This window comes from Leguminivora glycinivorella, chromosome 22, assembly GCF_023078275.1.
Source record: "Leguminivora glycinivorella isolate SPB_JAAS2020 chromosome 22, LegGlyc_1.1, whole genome shotgun sequence".
NCBI lineage: Eukaryota > Metazoa > Arthropoda > Insecta > Lepidoptera > Tortricidae > Leguminivora > Leguminivora glycinivorella.
The window spans coordinates 1,702,888-1,719,233 of record NC_062992.1 but is presented as its reverse complement, the minus strand read 5'-3'; the positions used below and the strand labels follow the sequence as shown (position 1 = coordinate 1,719,233).

Below are 16,346 nucleotides of genomic sequence, written 5' to 3'. Positions count from 1 at the left end.
TGTTCATCGATTTATACTTAATTCTGAAAATATGCGGCTTATTTCATTTTTATTACATTCATTTTAAAAAATCATCTGTGAAATTACAACATCAAAAGTTAGTATCGTCCGGTAATTGACTCCCAAAGGTTAAATAAAATGGATCAGAATTTAAATTCTTTCTATTAATCAAATTTTGATTACCCAATTTCCAAAATTTCCAATCTGTCTGACACAATGTCGATATTTTAATACGTGTGTACTTATATACGTGTATATTTCTTTTGCAGGTAAGTCTATAACGCAAACAATATATACCCATGAACTGTAAGTATTGAAATAATAAAATCTTAAGACGATACAGGAGGGGTCAATTCTCCATACAAACGCTCTCGACTATTTTCTCTCTGATTTTTGAAGAAGATCACAATTTTTATCAACGCAGATTATTATTATTTTTATCTGTGTCGGACCGTTTTGATTTTTTTTATATTCTTATTTCTAAAGACGCTAGAGCCCATCAAAAATTTCCAAAAACGGCCTTCTTGGTTATGGCTCAAAAAAGGTGTGTTATTCAAATTTGGTAACAATTAGCCAAAAAAGCTAAACGGCCCGACACAGATAATTTCATTGTCATTCAGATTCTCAAATTTCGTTACGATTGATTAAGTTTTGAAGGAGGAAACAGTCGAGAGCGGAACCTCGATTTTAAAGATTTTTTCGCAATATCTTATAACTGAGTTGTTCTAAAAGAACATTTTTTTTTTCAATAAATCTAGTTAATAACACTAGTATACGTAAGTAAAATTCCCAAATTGAAATGGTTCCTTTCCATTTTAGCATTTTCGCTCCTGTAGCGTCTTAAACTATCGAGTGGCGCCATATTGGTTAGGTACCTCTATATAGTCTGATATATATAATCAAGTACTAACCTATAACTTATAAGTCCTATAACACCTATGATACTCTATATACACGTACACACATTTGAACTTGCCATAAATATGTAGGATATTTATATTGGTTACCTCTTGTGCGTCGACAAGTTCTCCGCTGATCCTGCTGTGGTTGCTGCCTATGCGCACCTGGAGCACGCGCGGGTTTTCCCGGAAGAATCGATTGTTGTGCATACTGTGGAAAATCGATGATCACTATAATTAGTTTTACCATACATACATACATACAATCTAGGTATCTTTAAAGCAAGAGTAAATAGGTATCTCATAGGCACATCTCGGACACTGTCGATCAAATATATGAAAGAGGCGCGTTCCTAGCACACAGTCTTAGCTCGTGTAGGTGAACGCGTACTAAGCTTGTATGAGTGAGATATGACAGGTCGACTGTTCGCGTTTTTGACAGGCGGTAACTGTGAGGTAACCGAGAGGGGGTGGGCGTCACTTTCAGCGGGGAGCGGGAGTGGCCATACTGTACGATAGTACTATTTATTATACTGTGTCATAGGTAAGCGTGCTCCACGGTAGACCGCATCTTCACTTACCATCAGGTGTGATCGTGGTCAAACGTCTACCTATTCATACTAAAAAAAATATAATCACGCCTGTATCCCATAAAGGGGTAGGCAGAGCACGCGAACTACTAAGTTTCAGTGCCACTCTTGGCAAAAAGGGGTTGAAATAAATCCAACCGGTTAGTTTTACCAATATTTATTTATTTATACCTGGAATATTCATTCATTCATTCATAATACGCAGTTTTAATTTGTATTGAGCTCTGACAATAATTCACCCGTTAATCCAACGAAGTATTCTATTATATATTTTATAATGTGATAATCGTGAAATTAAAACAGATATACACAACTAATTACATTATACTAGGTATGAAATTAACTGCAAGCTGTTGTAGTGATCATTTTTAAATCCAAAAATTCAATTGCAATTTGGAATATAATAGTATAAAATATGTTAACGAGTAACGCTTCAAAATTGAGAGTGAACAGGCATCTTCTGGGCGAGCTCACTCCATCGTAGGCCACGTCTTTGCCTTTGGCTAGTCTGTGGCCAAGAGTACTGCCGTGTCATACCTATGTCATGTAACTTGAGTTACATGATATACGCGTAACAAGTTTAATTCGTGTTTTTATGAAAGTCTTTACCTACCAAGTGAAAAAAAAATCATAAATATCTTACCAATTCCTCATACGAGCTTGTCACTAAACTCGTGTAACTCCGTTTTTGCCCTAGTGAGCTGTGGCTATCTCCCGTAACTAACAGTTACAGTAGATAGCCACGACACGCCTTTTACGCATCGAGCAATTTGGAACTCAGTTACAGTACTTAGGCACGACAGACTTAGACTTATATTATAGGCAGTCATAGAAGACTTTGCCTTATATTATAGGCAGACATAGAAGTTTTTGTGGCAAAATAAAGTGATTGAAAAAATTTAATATTGACAAATATATTATCGATATGATAAGAAGCTAGCTACCGTAAACGGCACGCGGTTTTAGTCTCAGTGTAGTTAATAACCTAACCACAAAATTAAAATTTTTAAAAAACCCCCGACCGCGACCTAGTGGACCGATTTTCATGAAAAAAAAAATGAAAAATGAAAATGAAATATTTATTTTTCAAGAAGGCATATTACAATGTGCATATGAACGTCAAATAAAGCTACGCCGGCTCTAACCCTACGCCTCAGCCTCGAGAAGATTTCAGTCCCCCCTCAGTTGGGAGGGGGGTATCCACTATGGGACCGGCAAGAAACTCGGCGGGCAACTTATTTTCAAAACATTACATCTTATAATTAACATGCATTAAATAACAAGATACAATTTAACATGCAAAAGTATTCATCAAAGAATATAAACAGACTAGGTACCTACTCTATGGAAATTAATTTCAATAAATTATATTATTGCTTAATAATACGTCGTTCTTCTTCAGAGAAAACATATCAAATTGTCACAGAAGAAAAAGATAATATGAATCTCAATATCATTAAATATGTAATTTACCTACACAACATAAAATATAAAATATTTGATGTGCTTTCTTATCTGAACTGTGTCCTCTATATATAATACAATTATTTTAATTGCTATTCGTTTTTTGTAGTTTCTGGTTCGGGCCACATGGGAAACATGGCTAAGAACACTCCCGACTAACTCAGCTTTCAGACAAAAAAAAACTAAATCAAAATCGGTTCATCCGTTCGAGCGCTACGATGCCACAGACAGACACACACACAGACAAACAGACAGACAGATAGACAGACAGACAGACATACATTCGTTTTTGCGTCGGGGGTTAAAAAGCAACTATCATCATAGTAATAAGGTTCAAATCCATAAAAAGTCATTTCGGAGATAACACGTTTTGTCATCATCTTCGAAAAAAGTTACCTGCATACTGCGAACTGTTCCATAAATTTGAACCTTATTGCTATACGGTAGTTGTTTTTTAACTACACTGAGACTTTAGCGCGTGCCGTTTAAAAGGGACTTAGCCACGTGAATAATAGAAACAAAGGCTTTTGTTTAACAGATAACGCAACAGCTTACGAGTCATTGCTCCTTTCTTTATTATCTATCCATCCCATTGTATTGTTGAATGTGGGTTACTAGGCCAGTAGTAATAAGGAGGTCACTGACCCATATTTCGCTAAACAATAGTACGGATAGATAACAAAAGATTTGGGTCAACCTGCTAACAAAAAAGGTGCATTGTTTATCTACAATTTAGGTCAGTAGTACAATCCTTTGTTAAGTTTATGCCGTAATTTATAAGAACGTAATAAATATAAATTTAACATCATATTAAGGCTAGATCTAGATGTGATCTAGATTACATACCTATATAGTTATCTGATCAAACATTCAAATACTATATAGGTACAACGTGCTTTTATTGAATTCCGACAACTTTAAGGGAAGGTTTGTTTATTAGGTCAAATACATTTTTTTAAGAAACTGCTGTGTTAATTCTTATTCACAAAAAATAATTAAATTACTGAACACGGGTGGTTCAACATTTACCACTTTCTAATGTTATTTGTTTTGACATGTGCCGTCAGACAATTAACACGAATTAATTAATTTATTATGTATGAAAACGAAAAAGAATTTATTTTATATATACTGCGTGTTTTCTGTTAATGGGCCTAACTATGTGTTGAATTTAACGGGAAACGAAAAAAACACGATGTATAATTATTAATTGATTGAATTACAACATTACTACAACAATAAACTTGTTGGTTTTAATTAATAAACTTGTATCTAAGCCAACTGAGAAAAATATTTTAGTTAACGTGTCGTGCCCAACTACTGTAACTTGAGTTACAAGACGTCGCAAAACAGACTTTGTATGGGGAGCCTGTCGTGCCTAACTACTATATAGCCTATAATTTTAAATATATCCAAAAAATATGTTTTTTTTGTGCATCTACATCAGCATTACACTTACTACAATGTAACTGTGTAGTTTTTTCTTTATATTTCCACACCAGTATTGAATGCAGATCGAATTACCAAAAAAAACTTTAAACTGATTTTACTCAAAACTATGTTTTTCGAGTTACATGAGATAGGCGTGACACGGCAGAGTAAGCCCAAAATAAATCCCAAAGTCCTTTCAACTGAACGTCTTTACTATAGCAGGAAAGTACGTGAAGCGATTGAAATCAGGAAACATCGTAATTTCAATCAAAATGAAGGGCAAGGGATTTCATCTTCGTGGAATCCAGTGATTAGCAAGTGTAAACGTGAGAAAACTTCCCGTCTCATACCATCGGATGTCGTGAGTGTTGTATGTAGGCAGAGTGGCAACCCTAGCGTAAAAGTGACTGATGACAATCAAGTGCGGGTAGTTCGAAAAACTCGTACAGCTAGAAGATGTTGATACAACTCCCAGCCAGTCTACCCGTGACCACGGACGTAATGTCATGTCCGAAACGTCGGGTTAAATATAAAACGTAAGTTTTACGCGATTAAGTCCCGTTTTAATTTAATAATAAGAGTAAGCCCATTTATAATTAAATAATTTAAAAAGAAAATTGACGCAGGGACGTGGAAGGACACAGACATAGCAGAGTTCAGGTAAAAATTCTGTTGTCTGGAATATAAAACTAGTTCAAAGCTTATATAAGCTATTGCAGTCGAGATAAAGTCAGCAAAAAACTAATAAACGTGGAAGACGTCTCCAAGCACTTAACAAAGTCGAAATAAGACTGGTCTGTCCCTTGGGATCTTTTTACGTAACCACGTCCAAGACGTAATAGACCCCGAGCCTTGAACGGGATACGCAGTAAAATGACAGATTAAATATAAGGAGATCATACTATCCAATACATTAAAATTCGACCGCCTAAGAACGCGCATACACTACACCACACATAGATGGCGCCACAAAAAATGTCTTGTATTGGAGCCATAAATCTATGTCAAAAGTTACACTTAACGCCGATCTGCAAATAATCGATGGCAACAAGGCATTTTTCATGGTGCCATCTATGTGTGGTGTAGTGTATGCGCGTTCTTACGCCGTGTCTTGCGTGGGCGACGGTCGCGCGATCGTCGCCGTCGCGTCTCATACTTCCATATCGATAAGGTTTGATTTCGTATGCGTCGCATCGCCGTCGCGCGACCATCGCGCGACCGTCGCCCACGCAAGCCACGGCGTTAGAGGGTCGCATTTTAATGTATCGGATGGTATGATTTTCTTATATTTAATCTATGACTATACGCAGTATCTTGCGAGACGCGATGACTGACGAAATTCTCGCTTGCCACGCGGTCTATAAGAACTTTTCAGCTTAGACCTTAATTAACTTGTAACTTTATCAGATTAAAAGAATTTATTAAGTTCGAATTTATTCCTTAGACAAAGTTCTTTAGCCTAGTTAGTATTCATGGGATATAGAATCAATGTTTTTTATTAAAATGTTTTGGAGCATTCCATGGACTGTCCCGTACAAACGCATTATATTTTGTGACTTGCGATTTTATTTCGGAGTTTAAAGCAGGCGATCATTTTTCTGTGCACAATTCTTCACAATTCCTTAGAAAAAGATCCTCTTCTGTTAAAGGAAAAATGTAAAAATTCCTACCTCCGGCAGGACTCGAACCTGTGACCTAGTAGCTTTGCCAGAGAGTAGGTTAACAGACTAGGTACCTACTCTATTGAAATGAATTTCCACAGAGTAGGTACCTAGTCTGTTAATTTAATATTTCTTTTTTTGATGAATACTTTTGCTGACTAAATTGTATCTCGTTTTTTAATGCATGTTAATTATAAGATGTAATGTTTTGAAAAGAAGTGGCCCGCCGAGTTTCTTGCCGGTCCCATAGTGGATACCCCCCTCCAACTGAGGGGAGACTGAAATCTTCTCGAGGCTGAGGCGTAGGGTTAGAGCCGGCGTAGCTTTATTTGACGTTCATAAGCGCATTGTAATATGCCTACTTGGAAAATAAATATTTCATTTCATTTCATTTCAGAGCCTCTTACACCAGTCGATTTTCAGAATTTTCACGTTTGTACCGGACTACGGTATCAACTTTTATGGCATGCTCCTTGTCTTCTGAATGAATTATCCATACAGTAATCCATACTAATATTAGAAATGGGAAAGTGCCGCCTGCGGTATTTCCGAACCGATACGAAAGAAATCTTCAAAAAAAGAGCGTACACCCATCTTAAAGGCCGGCAACGCACCTCCAACACCTCTGGTGTTTCGGGTGTCCATGGGCGGCGGTGATCGCTTACCATCAGGCGACCTGTCTGCTCGTTTGCCTCCTATCCCATAAAAAAAAGTGTGTGTCTGCCGTCTTTCACGGCAAAACAGAGCGACGAATTGACGTGATTTTTTAGGTGGAGATAGTTGAAGGGATGGAGAGTGACAAAGGCTACTTTTTATCTCTTTCTAACGCAAGCGAAGCAGCGGGTAAAAGCTAGTTTTCAATAAAAGGGCAATAACATGAGGTTTGATTGAAAATAAATAAAGGGATCATACGTAAATTGAATTGGTCATTCGGTGGTTGAATCAGATACTATTGTTTTTCTGAAATACGTTAAACAAATGGAATTGAATATAAATACAGTCTAGAAATCAATTACAAGACAAAATACCTATATTCCACAGTATAGGTGACTGGTTGAATTTCATGTACTCTGCCTACCCCATTTGGGTACACGGGCATGAGTTTATGTATGTATGTAGCTATGATTGACTGCTTTAGCTAATAAGAGCATTGTGGTGAGCAGAACTGATTTCATTATTAAGGTGGGAGAATGTTGCATTATGAAGTGTCACCCTAGCCCATAATGCTAACTAAATACCACTGATTTAATTGCAAATACTCATCGTTAAATATAAAATTGTTGCCACAAAGACTATATACTATATTTGAAACACTAAACCTGTAGTATCATATACGGAAATAAATACCAAACACAAACGAAAAAGATTTTCGCGAGAACAATCACCAAAAAAATTTTTTCTGAGGTCGGTAAATTTTATGTTTTTCCTACTCAAAATCACGAGCCGTTTCGATCTAGGACAAAAAACGGGGAAAAAATGGTCCCAAAATTTTCTATTATTTTGCATAGGTACTTTCCACTTTGTAACCGCTGTACAAAGTGTTTGAAAAATGGTAACGAAGTGGAAAAATTAAATTTGGGACGCTTTTTTTACGTAGTGGGATCGAAAGGGCTCGTGATTCTGAGTAGGAAAAACATTAAATTTACCTATTATGAAAAAAGGTTTCGAATCTTTCGAGAAAATTCCCAAAAGCGACCAAATCCGTCGATGGTCTAGCCGGGGATTGAACCCAGGTCTTCTTACGGGTGTAATATCATCATGCACTCACAGTTGCAAACAAGCCGCGGACGTCAGCACCAGATCATGCCAATACAGCACTCCGCCGCACCAGAAGCGACCCATGATGTGTATGGAGACCATGAAGGGGTACTTCTGGATAACCGTCCGCTCGCCCTTATAAATCCGTCGGCCAGAACGGCTGTGGTACTCTTTGAGGTCTTCTAGCTCTGGTTTTGGATCTGAAAACGGAGAGTAAGGCCTGAGTGCACGCTTATATTGGGCGTACAGCGGGGTGGGGGGTGCGGCGTGCCCGTCAAATAATTATTGAAGCTCATTCAAATGTCCTGCTGACGCTCCGCTTCGAGCGTCCACTGAGGCCTTAAACTTAAAGGTGATTATGATCGGTGGTAATATTTTACCATCAGGCGATCCGTTTACTAATTATCTTTCATAACATAAAAAGATTTAAAATTTGTTCTGATTACCAGCCAGTGTTTTTTCACCACGCCAACTGGTAAAGGCTTATCCAAAAGGGGGCAAATTAATTTCATACAAATTTCAACTCGATGTCTTAGTCTTGCTACTAGATTTTACCTATAAATGATGATTTTGAATCATAAATGTTAAATAAATTTATGTATTTCATTTATTTTGATGTTTTATAGTCAGTATTTTGTTCGTGTTGGTGTGGTGAAAAATTTTATGTTTCACTCGGTGGCAAAGAAACTTCGTGCCTTGATACCCTCGCAACGCTCAAAATTCCAGTTTTTGAACCACTCGCTACGCTCGCGGTTCAATATTGGAATATTTCGCTTGCTCGGGTATCAATATTGGCACGGGTATCAATAAAGCTTATTAACAGTTTATCATAGATGAAGTATGGGAGGGGGATACTCCCAAAGAAGAATACATGAGTTTATATTTCAAAACTAAGAGGAAAAAAATTGAGTGGAATAATAAAGAGACTGAAGAGCTATTATGTAATAGTTATCTGTTATACAAGGGTGCTAGTTGTAGATTTGCAGTATTTGCACCCATGTGTAACACAAAACTTTTACCCTCACTATAGCGAGGAAAGTACAACGCATATTATAACGCGTTTATCACTGCTTCCTGTAATTCCACATGTTGTAAATCATATTCATCACTAGATTAACCCACTTTTATCAATTTTAAAGCATAAAATTTGACTATATTCAAGGTCAAATTACTTTATCCGCTAGTGGATAAAATGCGTTTTTACCCGCTGGCATTAAAGGATAAAACGCGTGTTTCCGAGCTAGTGAGGGGAAAACATTGTTTCTCCACAATGCACTCCTCTACAGAATTTATTAAATGATCAATCCGATACTAATCACCACATTGATATGCCTAAGAATTTATACGTTTAAAAGTTTCTCGCAGAACCATCTATTTATTAGTGCTCCTTAATCAAACGAAGAATGAACGACTCCTAAAACAATACGTCGTATCCATTGGCGAGAAGTTTCGGTAACATCAATATTGGCCAATCGAGTTCCAATGGATGTGTCTTTGTCAATTAGAAGTTCAAAGACAAGCACTCGGCAGTTGTAACTTCTGTTGTAGAAAGTTTCTGATGATACTTTTTGATTCATTATTTTTAATTTAGTTATTTGCTTACGAATTTGTCTGAGCAGATTTGTGTTACTTTTGGAATAAATTATATCCCTATTTTTGTTGCTTATCGAAAAGGCTTTTTATTCAATTGACGTATTTATATTGTCTATGAAAAACTATATCGAAACGATATCTAACTTATTATTGTTATAATTTAATACCTAACTTATTATTGTTAACAATATTGTTTATTTTTTGTAATGAACTGAATGACTTGTAAATGTACTTATTTACCAATAAATTCTGTATTCCTTTTTATGTGGCTTTATATAAGGTACAGCGGGGCAAATCTCGACTGGGGGGCAAATGTAACTGGTACATTTTTCCATGTTTTACAATGTTTGCATTATCAAATAGGGTTTCCACCGGTTATATATGGTAGGCATGTTCAGTGGATACATGTAGAACTCAACATCATAGTGCAATAATGGAAAAAATGGATCAGTTACAATTGCCCCCCAGTCGAGATTTGTCCCCCTGTACCTTATACATACTTAACATGTGTGACAAGTTAGGTCAAGCGTGATAAAACACTATAGATACTATCGTGTTTTCTCTGTTATATTAATCTTTTTAGCATTTTATAATAGAGTATAATACATGTGAGCACCATTACTTCCTCAGCAGACAATAGTACATTGTGCAACAAGGGGAGGAAGTTGAATATTACTAACGATAGTAAGTTAAATCGCGACGGCTTGCCGGAGCGATTTAAAGACTCGAGTTTGTAATATTCATACTCCCCGAGTTACACACAATGTTTTTCATCACACTCGCAATGTAAAAAACATGTAAACTGATGTAAAAAAGTTAAGTACGGTACAAGAAATTTAATTATTCCCTTGGGAGAACGATTTTTCTATAACTCGCGCTCCGCCTGCGTGCAATAGCACATTTAAAGTGCGGGTGTGATGAAAAAGTATAAATATGCCAGAGAAATTTAATTTACACTTTATTGCATAACCTCAGAAATGTACATAGGAACACACATTACAGTCGAGTTCACAAATATGTGTACATTTCTTCACCTTAATTTGTTGCAATATGGTGAAAAAATGTACATGTAATGTATGTGTGTTTATGAACTCGACAGCATAATAAATTTTATTACAGAGGTAAACAACATGCGGCCTTATCGCTGAAGAGCGATCTCTTCCAGACAACTAAATTTAGAGGTTAATGTAATGGTTACTGAGGAACAGACAAATAGTTTATATTACTATATTAACTTTAATGGGACAAATAAATTTATACGTAAATTGACTAACACTGAACTTTATAACAAGTAGAACTTTTAATTGGATAAAGTTTTTAATTGGAATTAGTCACTGATTCTGATGTTACTAAAGCATGACATTCTACTGAAAACAATCAAAACTGTTACTTTCAACGAAATTTTATGAAATTAACTTAAAGAACTGTTTGACATGATGCCAACGGCCACTTTTCATCATCGCACCGCTCGCCATCGAGAGGGCGCTCATTCACACACCTTGCAACTTAAATGGTCGCGCACCGTGCGGTTTCAGAGGAATTTCCTCCCGCGGACGCTCTGGCTGTGGAACGAACTGATCCCTGCCGAGGTATTCCAGATGAACTACAGTATGGGGTTCTTCAAAAAAGGAGTGCACAAGTTTCTAATGGATAGGTTACGGTGACCACTTTCCATCAGCCGGGCCGTGTACCTGTTTGCCAGCGACGTGGTACAAAAAAAATTAAATGGACTTTTATCATTATTATACACCGTGTCCAATAAGTCCGAATACTCACATTTTACCTCAGTTCTAAAGATATAGGGATCACAGGCCATCAAATTCTTATTTAAACTGAAGAGTATATTCCTTTTAATAAAATACAAGCACAAAGTTCATGAAATTTCCGAAGTGTCTAAGAAAAACAAAGAGGTAAAGTGCCAACAAAATACTTGCTCGGCACGCAGAGGTGACGAGTTATTTTTTATAAGCAGAATCTGTATGTGATAAAACAGACGCCACGTGTCCAAAATAAACTATTATGGGTACCGAGGATAGATAACGTTCCGGGCAACTAGAAAAATGTGCCTAGGTTCCAGAGCTCACCATCGGCCCAGGTGTGGGATGCAGTATGTAAGCGAGGTAAACTACCTTCAGTACTTACAGATAAAAGCGTTAAAAATCAACGTTTTTTTCTTTAAAACCAAGGTTTTGGAGAAAAAAATGCCTTAAAGTTAAAAAGGATGCTTGGGAATGAGTATCATGTGTCCCAACAAGACGCACCTCCAGCACATTCGGCAAATGGTATTCTAGCGTAGTTTCAGACTAATTTGGCAGTTTTTTATCCGAAACATGAGTGGCCACCCAGGCCTCCAGGTTTAGGCGTATTAGACTACTTTGTATGGTCATACATGCTTTGAAGACTAAATTTTTATAAAATCATAAACCTAGATCATTTCAAAAAGATTATTGAGAGTATTTGGGATGAAATGTGAAGAAAACGGTGCGTGCCGCGTGTAATCCGTTTGAGAAGCGTTTGAGGCTGGTAAACAAGTTAATGCTGGAGTTATTCCAAAACATTTGTTGTGAATGTAGTAAATAAGAGTGCCATTCATAAAATATAATAATAATGTAGTAACTATTTGTTCATTTTGTTTTATTGGCTATTTGTGCTGTATTCAAACTTATTGGACACGGTGTAATTCAGTACACACATACCTACTTACAATCTCAACTAGTTACATCTTACTCATACTTACCTACGTGAAAAAAAATCTGAACATGTTTTATGCTCATAATAATCAATTTGTGTTCAGATATTTGTATTCACGTATACCAAGGCATTTATAAATTTAAATTTTAATGCATAGTAGAATATGCAGTTACAAAGGTCGAACTTAATGTTACATGGCATTTTCTACCAGTCACCAGTGGCCTATTTAAGAATAGTGATAATAGTGACAATTGTCGCCCGACAGTGACACTTTGCCGTCCATTGCCTGTTCAACAAGGAAATATTGACGCTGAGTAACAATGTTACTTATCAACTCAGAAATAGGCACATAATTGTCAGTGTCAAGTGTCAATGTCACTGTGGTATAACCACAAAAATAAAATTTTGAAAAAACCCCCGATCGCGACATAGTGGGCCGATTTTCATGAAACATGGCTAAGAACACTCCCGACTAACTCAGCTTGCAAACAAAAAAAAACTAAATAGAAATCGGTTCGCCCATTCGGGAGCTATTGTGCCACAGACAGACACACACACAGACAGACAAACAGACAAACAGACAGACAGACAGACAGACACGTCAAACTTATAACACCCCGTCGTTTTTGCGTCGGGGGTTAAAAATAGCCCACAGTAATTACTGTACTTGCATAAAAGCGTTCGTGTATATAGAATGAATACAAAAATAGAGGGAAACTAATATATTTAAGCAAACATCCCAAAAACTATCGGCTGGGACGAACAAATATTGCTTTAGAAAACAATAGCTTTCTGTAGTTTTTGCCTTTTCTTGCCGACCAATAATATTTGACTTATCCTCAAATCAAAGACTAAACTCACCCCAGTAAATACTGGTTGAATTATTATCATCAAACTTATGATCATCCGTTAGCTTCTCTCCTAACATTTTATCGGCCACCTCTTCTATTAGTTCCTCTTCAAGTCCCGGTACTTCCTCCTTCATATTCATTGACCTTCTATATGATTGTATGATTCTTTCCGAGTTTCTATCGGAAAAGATTTTAAGTATATCATCACGATTGATTTTTTCTTTTAACTTCAAATATAGATTCTTAGGTTCTCCGCTTTGTAATAGTCTGAAGCCATCGTTATCATTCAATGCTTCGTAGAAATTTGTTTCATTTAAACTGTAATCTCTACTTTCATTTAATAACAGTTCCGCCATCTTGTCTTTATCAATAACATATTTGTCTATAGTCTTTAGTTTTTCTCTTAACTCATTCAATTTTGGATTTTCTGCTCCTTTGATATCTAGTATATCTACTAAATTACTAGCTATATTACTAATGGACGGTTCCACATAAGTATTGTTGTCAGCAAAAACACATGAAAAATATAATACAGTAAATATCAACATGTCGATCGAGTTATGCGGGTCGTTGCTAAACTAATATTTTATTTGGTTTTGAAATAATTTAGCAATAGCATTTTATGATTGTGTTATCGGCTGTTTCTTTTTCTATTATTTATGGCTCAATCAAAGCGAGAGTGCAAAAAATATGATACTTACGACCTGGGGGCCGATTTTTGAGTCTCACGGAGTTCGAATTCAGAAAATTGTCACTGAAAATAATAGGCAATTCACCGATTTCAACCGGTATTTTAGTGACAGTGAGACTCAAAAATCGGCCCCCTGTTTCGGATTTTAATACGTTAACACGTTCGCGGACGCGTATTCTATAGCATACGTTTTTGTACTCCTTCTGGTGACGCGTATGCTATAGAATACGTTATTTGGTTTGAATTTCTGCGTCTGTTTGCTTAGAAATCTGCTTGTTCACAGTATAATATTATTCACCAACATTTCCTCTACCATTCACTAGAATCATAGTATGCATACTGCAACATTACATAGTTTTATCGCAGTTAAAAAATATGCTGTGGCGTCACAAATCGAGTTCACCTTTTTGTGACGCGTATGCTATAGAATACCTCTTTGTATGGAAATTTGCTCAGTAGCCCCTCGAGTGTCACCGGGAGTTGGCCCGTGAAATGTGGCCAAATTTCGAGCGCAAACGCAATTTTACGGATTGTTTAAAAAATCATAAGTAATTATTTTTACAGTTTCTATATATTTTTGTGTTGCGGTTTTATTAACAAACATGTCCACCGTCGTTTTATAATAATACACCGTGATTTTGGTTGCGATAAATTAAGAAAACCGAGGCATGTTTATACCTATTATTTGAGTAATTTCCTTCGTACTTAGTCATTGCTTTGCTCATATAATTGTAAATAAACCCTATTTCTGGTTGATACTGACTGTTTACGTTAAATTAAGTCTTTTTGAGTGAATTTTTTTGGTGTTTAACTACTTGAACTTGGTTTAGATGCTTGTAAAAAAGTATATAAAGCTGGGCGAATCATCGCGTAGTGAGAGGTAGTTACGAAGGCCTTTAGCACCTATACAACAGCAGGTTTGAACAAACATTATTCTAGTTTCAATGACGAAACGGGTGACTACAGTTCTGACGAAAGTTAGGTACTCCAAAAGAGTCTGTAGGAGATACACATTTAGACAATTCTTCTTGTATCAAAAAACTCTGTATTCATGAACAAGCTTTATACTTTTATTTGTGGGCATCATCCCCGCAGCCAGAAACACTAAATGTTTTATTTGATATGATTCTACAGAATGAATCTGCTGTATCACCATCTATGGATCGTATGCTATAGCATACGGTGTCATATAAGATCACATTTTGACTCAGTATTGTGTCACGGTATGCTATAGCATCGTATGCTATAGCATACGGTGTCACATAAGATCACATTTTACCTCTGTATTTTGTCAGGTATGCTATAGCATCCGAATGCTATAGCGTTCCTCGTCACATAATAACCCTAATATAAGCTGTCTAAGGACAGGTATGCTATAGCAGTCGAAAAATTCCCATACAAAATATTAGTGTCCCAGAGGGGTGACTGAGCGTCCGCGAACGTGTTAAATTTAATATCAGCACGGGAAGTATGGTCGCGCGATAGACGATAAAATAGCAGGCCGTCCCTATCGCACTATTTGTAAGTGCGATAGGGACGGCCTGATATTTTATCGTCTATCGCGCGACCATGCTTCCCGTGCAGGTATACTTATAAGGATTTCTTTTATGTATAATACATTTTCAATAATTGAAGGTTAAATAAAATCTATTACTAGATTATTTTTCTTAATATTATAAAACACAATCATTACGATTTCAGAGCCAAACGATCCATCCAACATTTCAATAAGCTCCTGCCCTCTCATTACCCATTCATCATCAATAAGTCGATTTCTGAATACTACATTATAAATTCAAATGTTTTGAACGTCAGCGTTCGGCTTCAATCATAGATTAAATACAACCCGTTTTTATTGAATTCCGTTAACTTTAAGGGAAGATTCATTACATCAAACACAATTAATTTCTCTAAGAAACTAGCGTCTTAACTCTTACGGTTATCGAGTTATTAAAAAAATAAAGATGATTGCTGAACATGTGTGTCACAGCCTTTACCAATTCCTAATGTTAATTGTTTTGACATGTGCCGTCAATCACTTGACACTAACTTGAATGTTATTCTTAAGGGTCTCACACACTAATAAATTCATTTATTATGTATGAAAATTATGAAAAAAAAATATTTGCGAATTTAACTATAAGTGATATACAGGATGGTTCCTGATAATGAACCTAGCGACGTGTTGAATTTAACGGAAAACAAAAAAACACGGTGTATAAGAAGATCATACCATCCCATACATTAAAATGCGACCGCCTAAGAACGCGCATACACTACACCACACATAGATGGCGCCACAAAAAAATGCCTTGTTGCCATCGATTATTTGTAGTTTGGCGTGAAGTGTCACTTTCGAGCCATAAATCTATGTCAAAAGTGACACTTAACGCCATCTACAAGTATAATCGAAAGCTGCAAGACATTTTTTTTGTGGCGCCATCTATGTGTTGTGTAGTGTAGGTATGCGTGTTCTTAGACGGTCGCATTTTTAACGCAACCGACGCAAAAACGACGGGGTGTTATATAAGTTTGACGTGTCTGTCTGTCTGTTTGTCTGTCTGTCTGTGTGTATGTCTGTCTGTGGCATCGTAGCTCCCGAACGGATCAATCGATTTCGATTTAGTTTTTTTTTATTTGATAGCTGAGTTAGTCGGGAGTGTTCTTAGTCATGTTTCATGAAATCGGTCCAGTATGTCGCGGTCGGGGGTTTTTTT

General features: G+C 36.5%; 1 protein-coding gene across 1 annotated transcript; it reads right to left on the bottom strand.

The window, feature by feature from the left end:
• Positions 1-63: 63 nt before the first annotated feature.
• Positions 64-13,197, bottom strand: LOC125238063. The gene is made up of 4 exons (XM_048145352.1): positions 12,949-13,197; positions 7,814-8,003; positions 1,008-1,110; positions 64-75 (listed from the first exon to the last, which is right to left on the bottom strand). Exons 1-4 carry the CDS (start codon positions 13,076-13,078, stop codon positions 64-66), a joined length of 435 nt encoding a protein of 144 aa, XP_048001309.1. The 5' UTR covers positions 13,079-13,197.
• Positions 13,198-16,346: the final 3,149 nt, after the last annotated feature.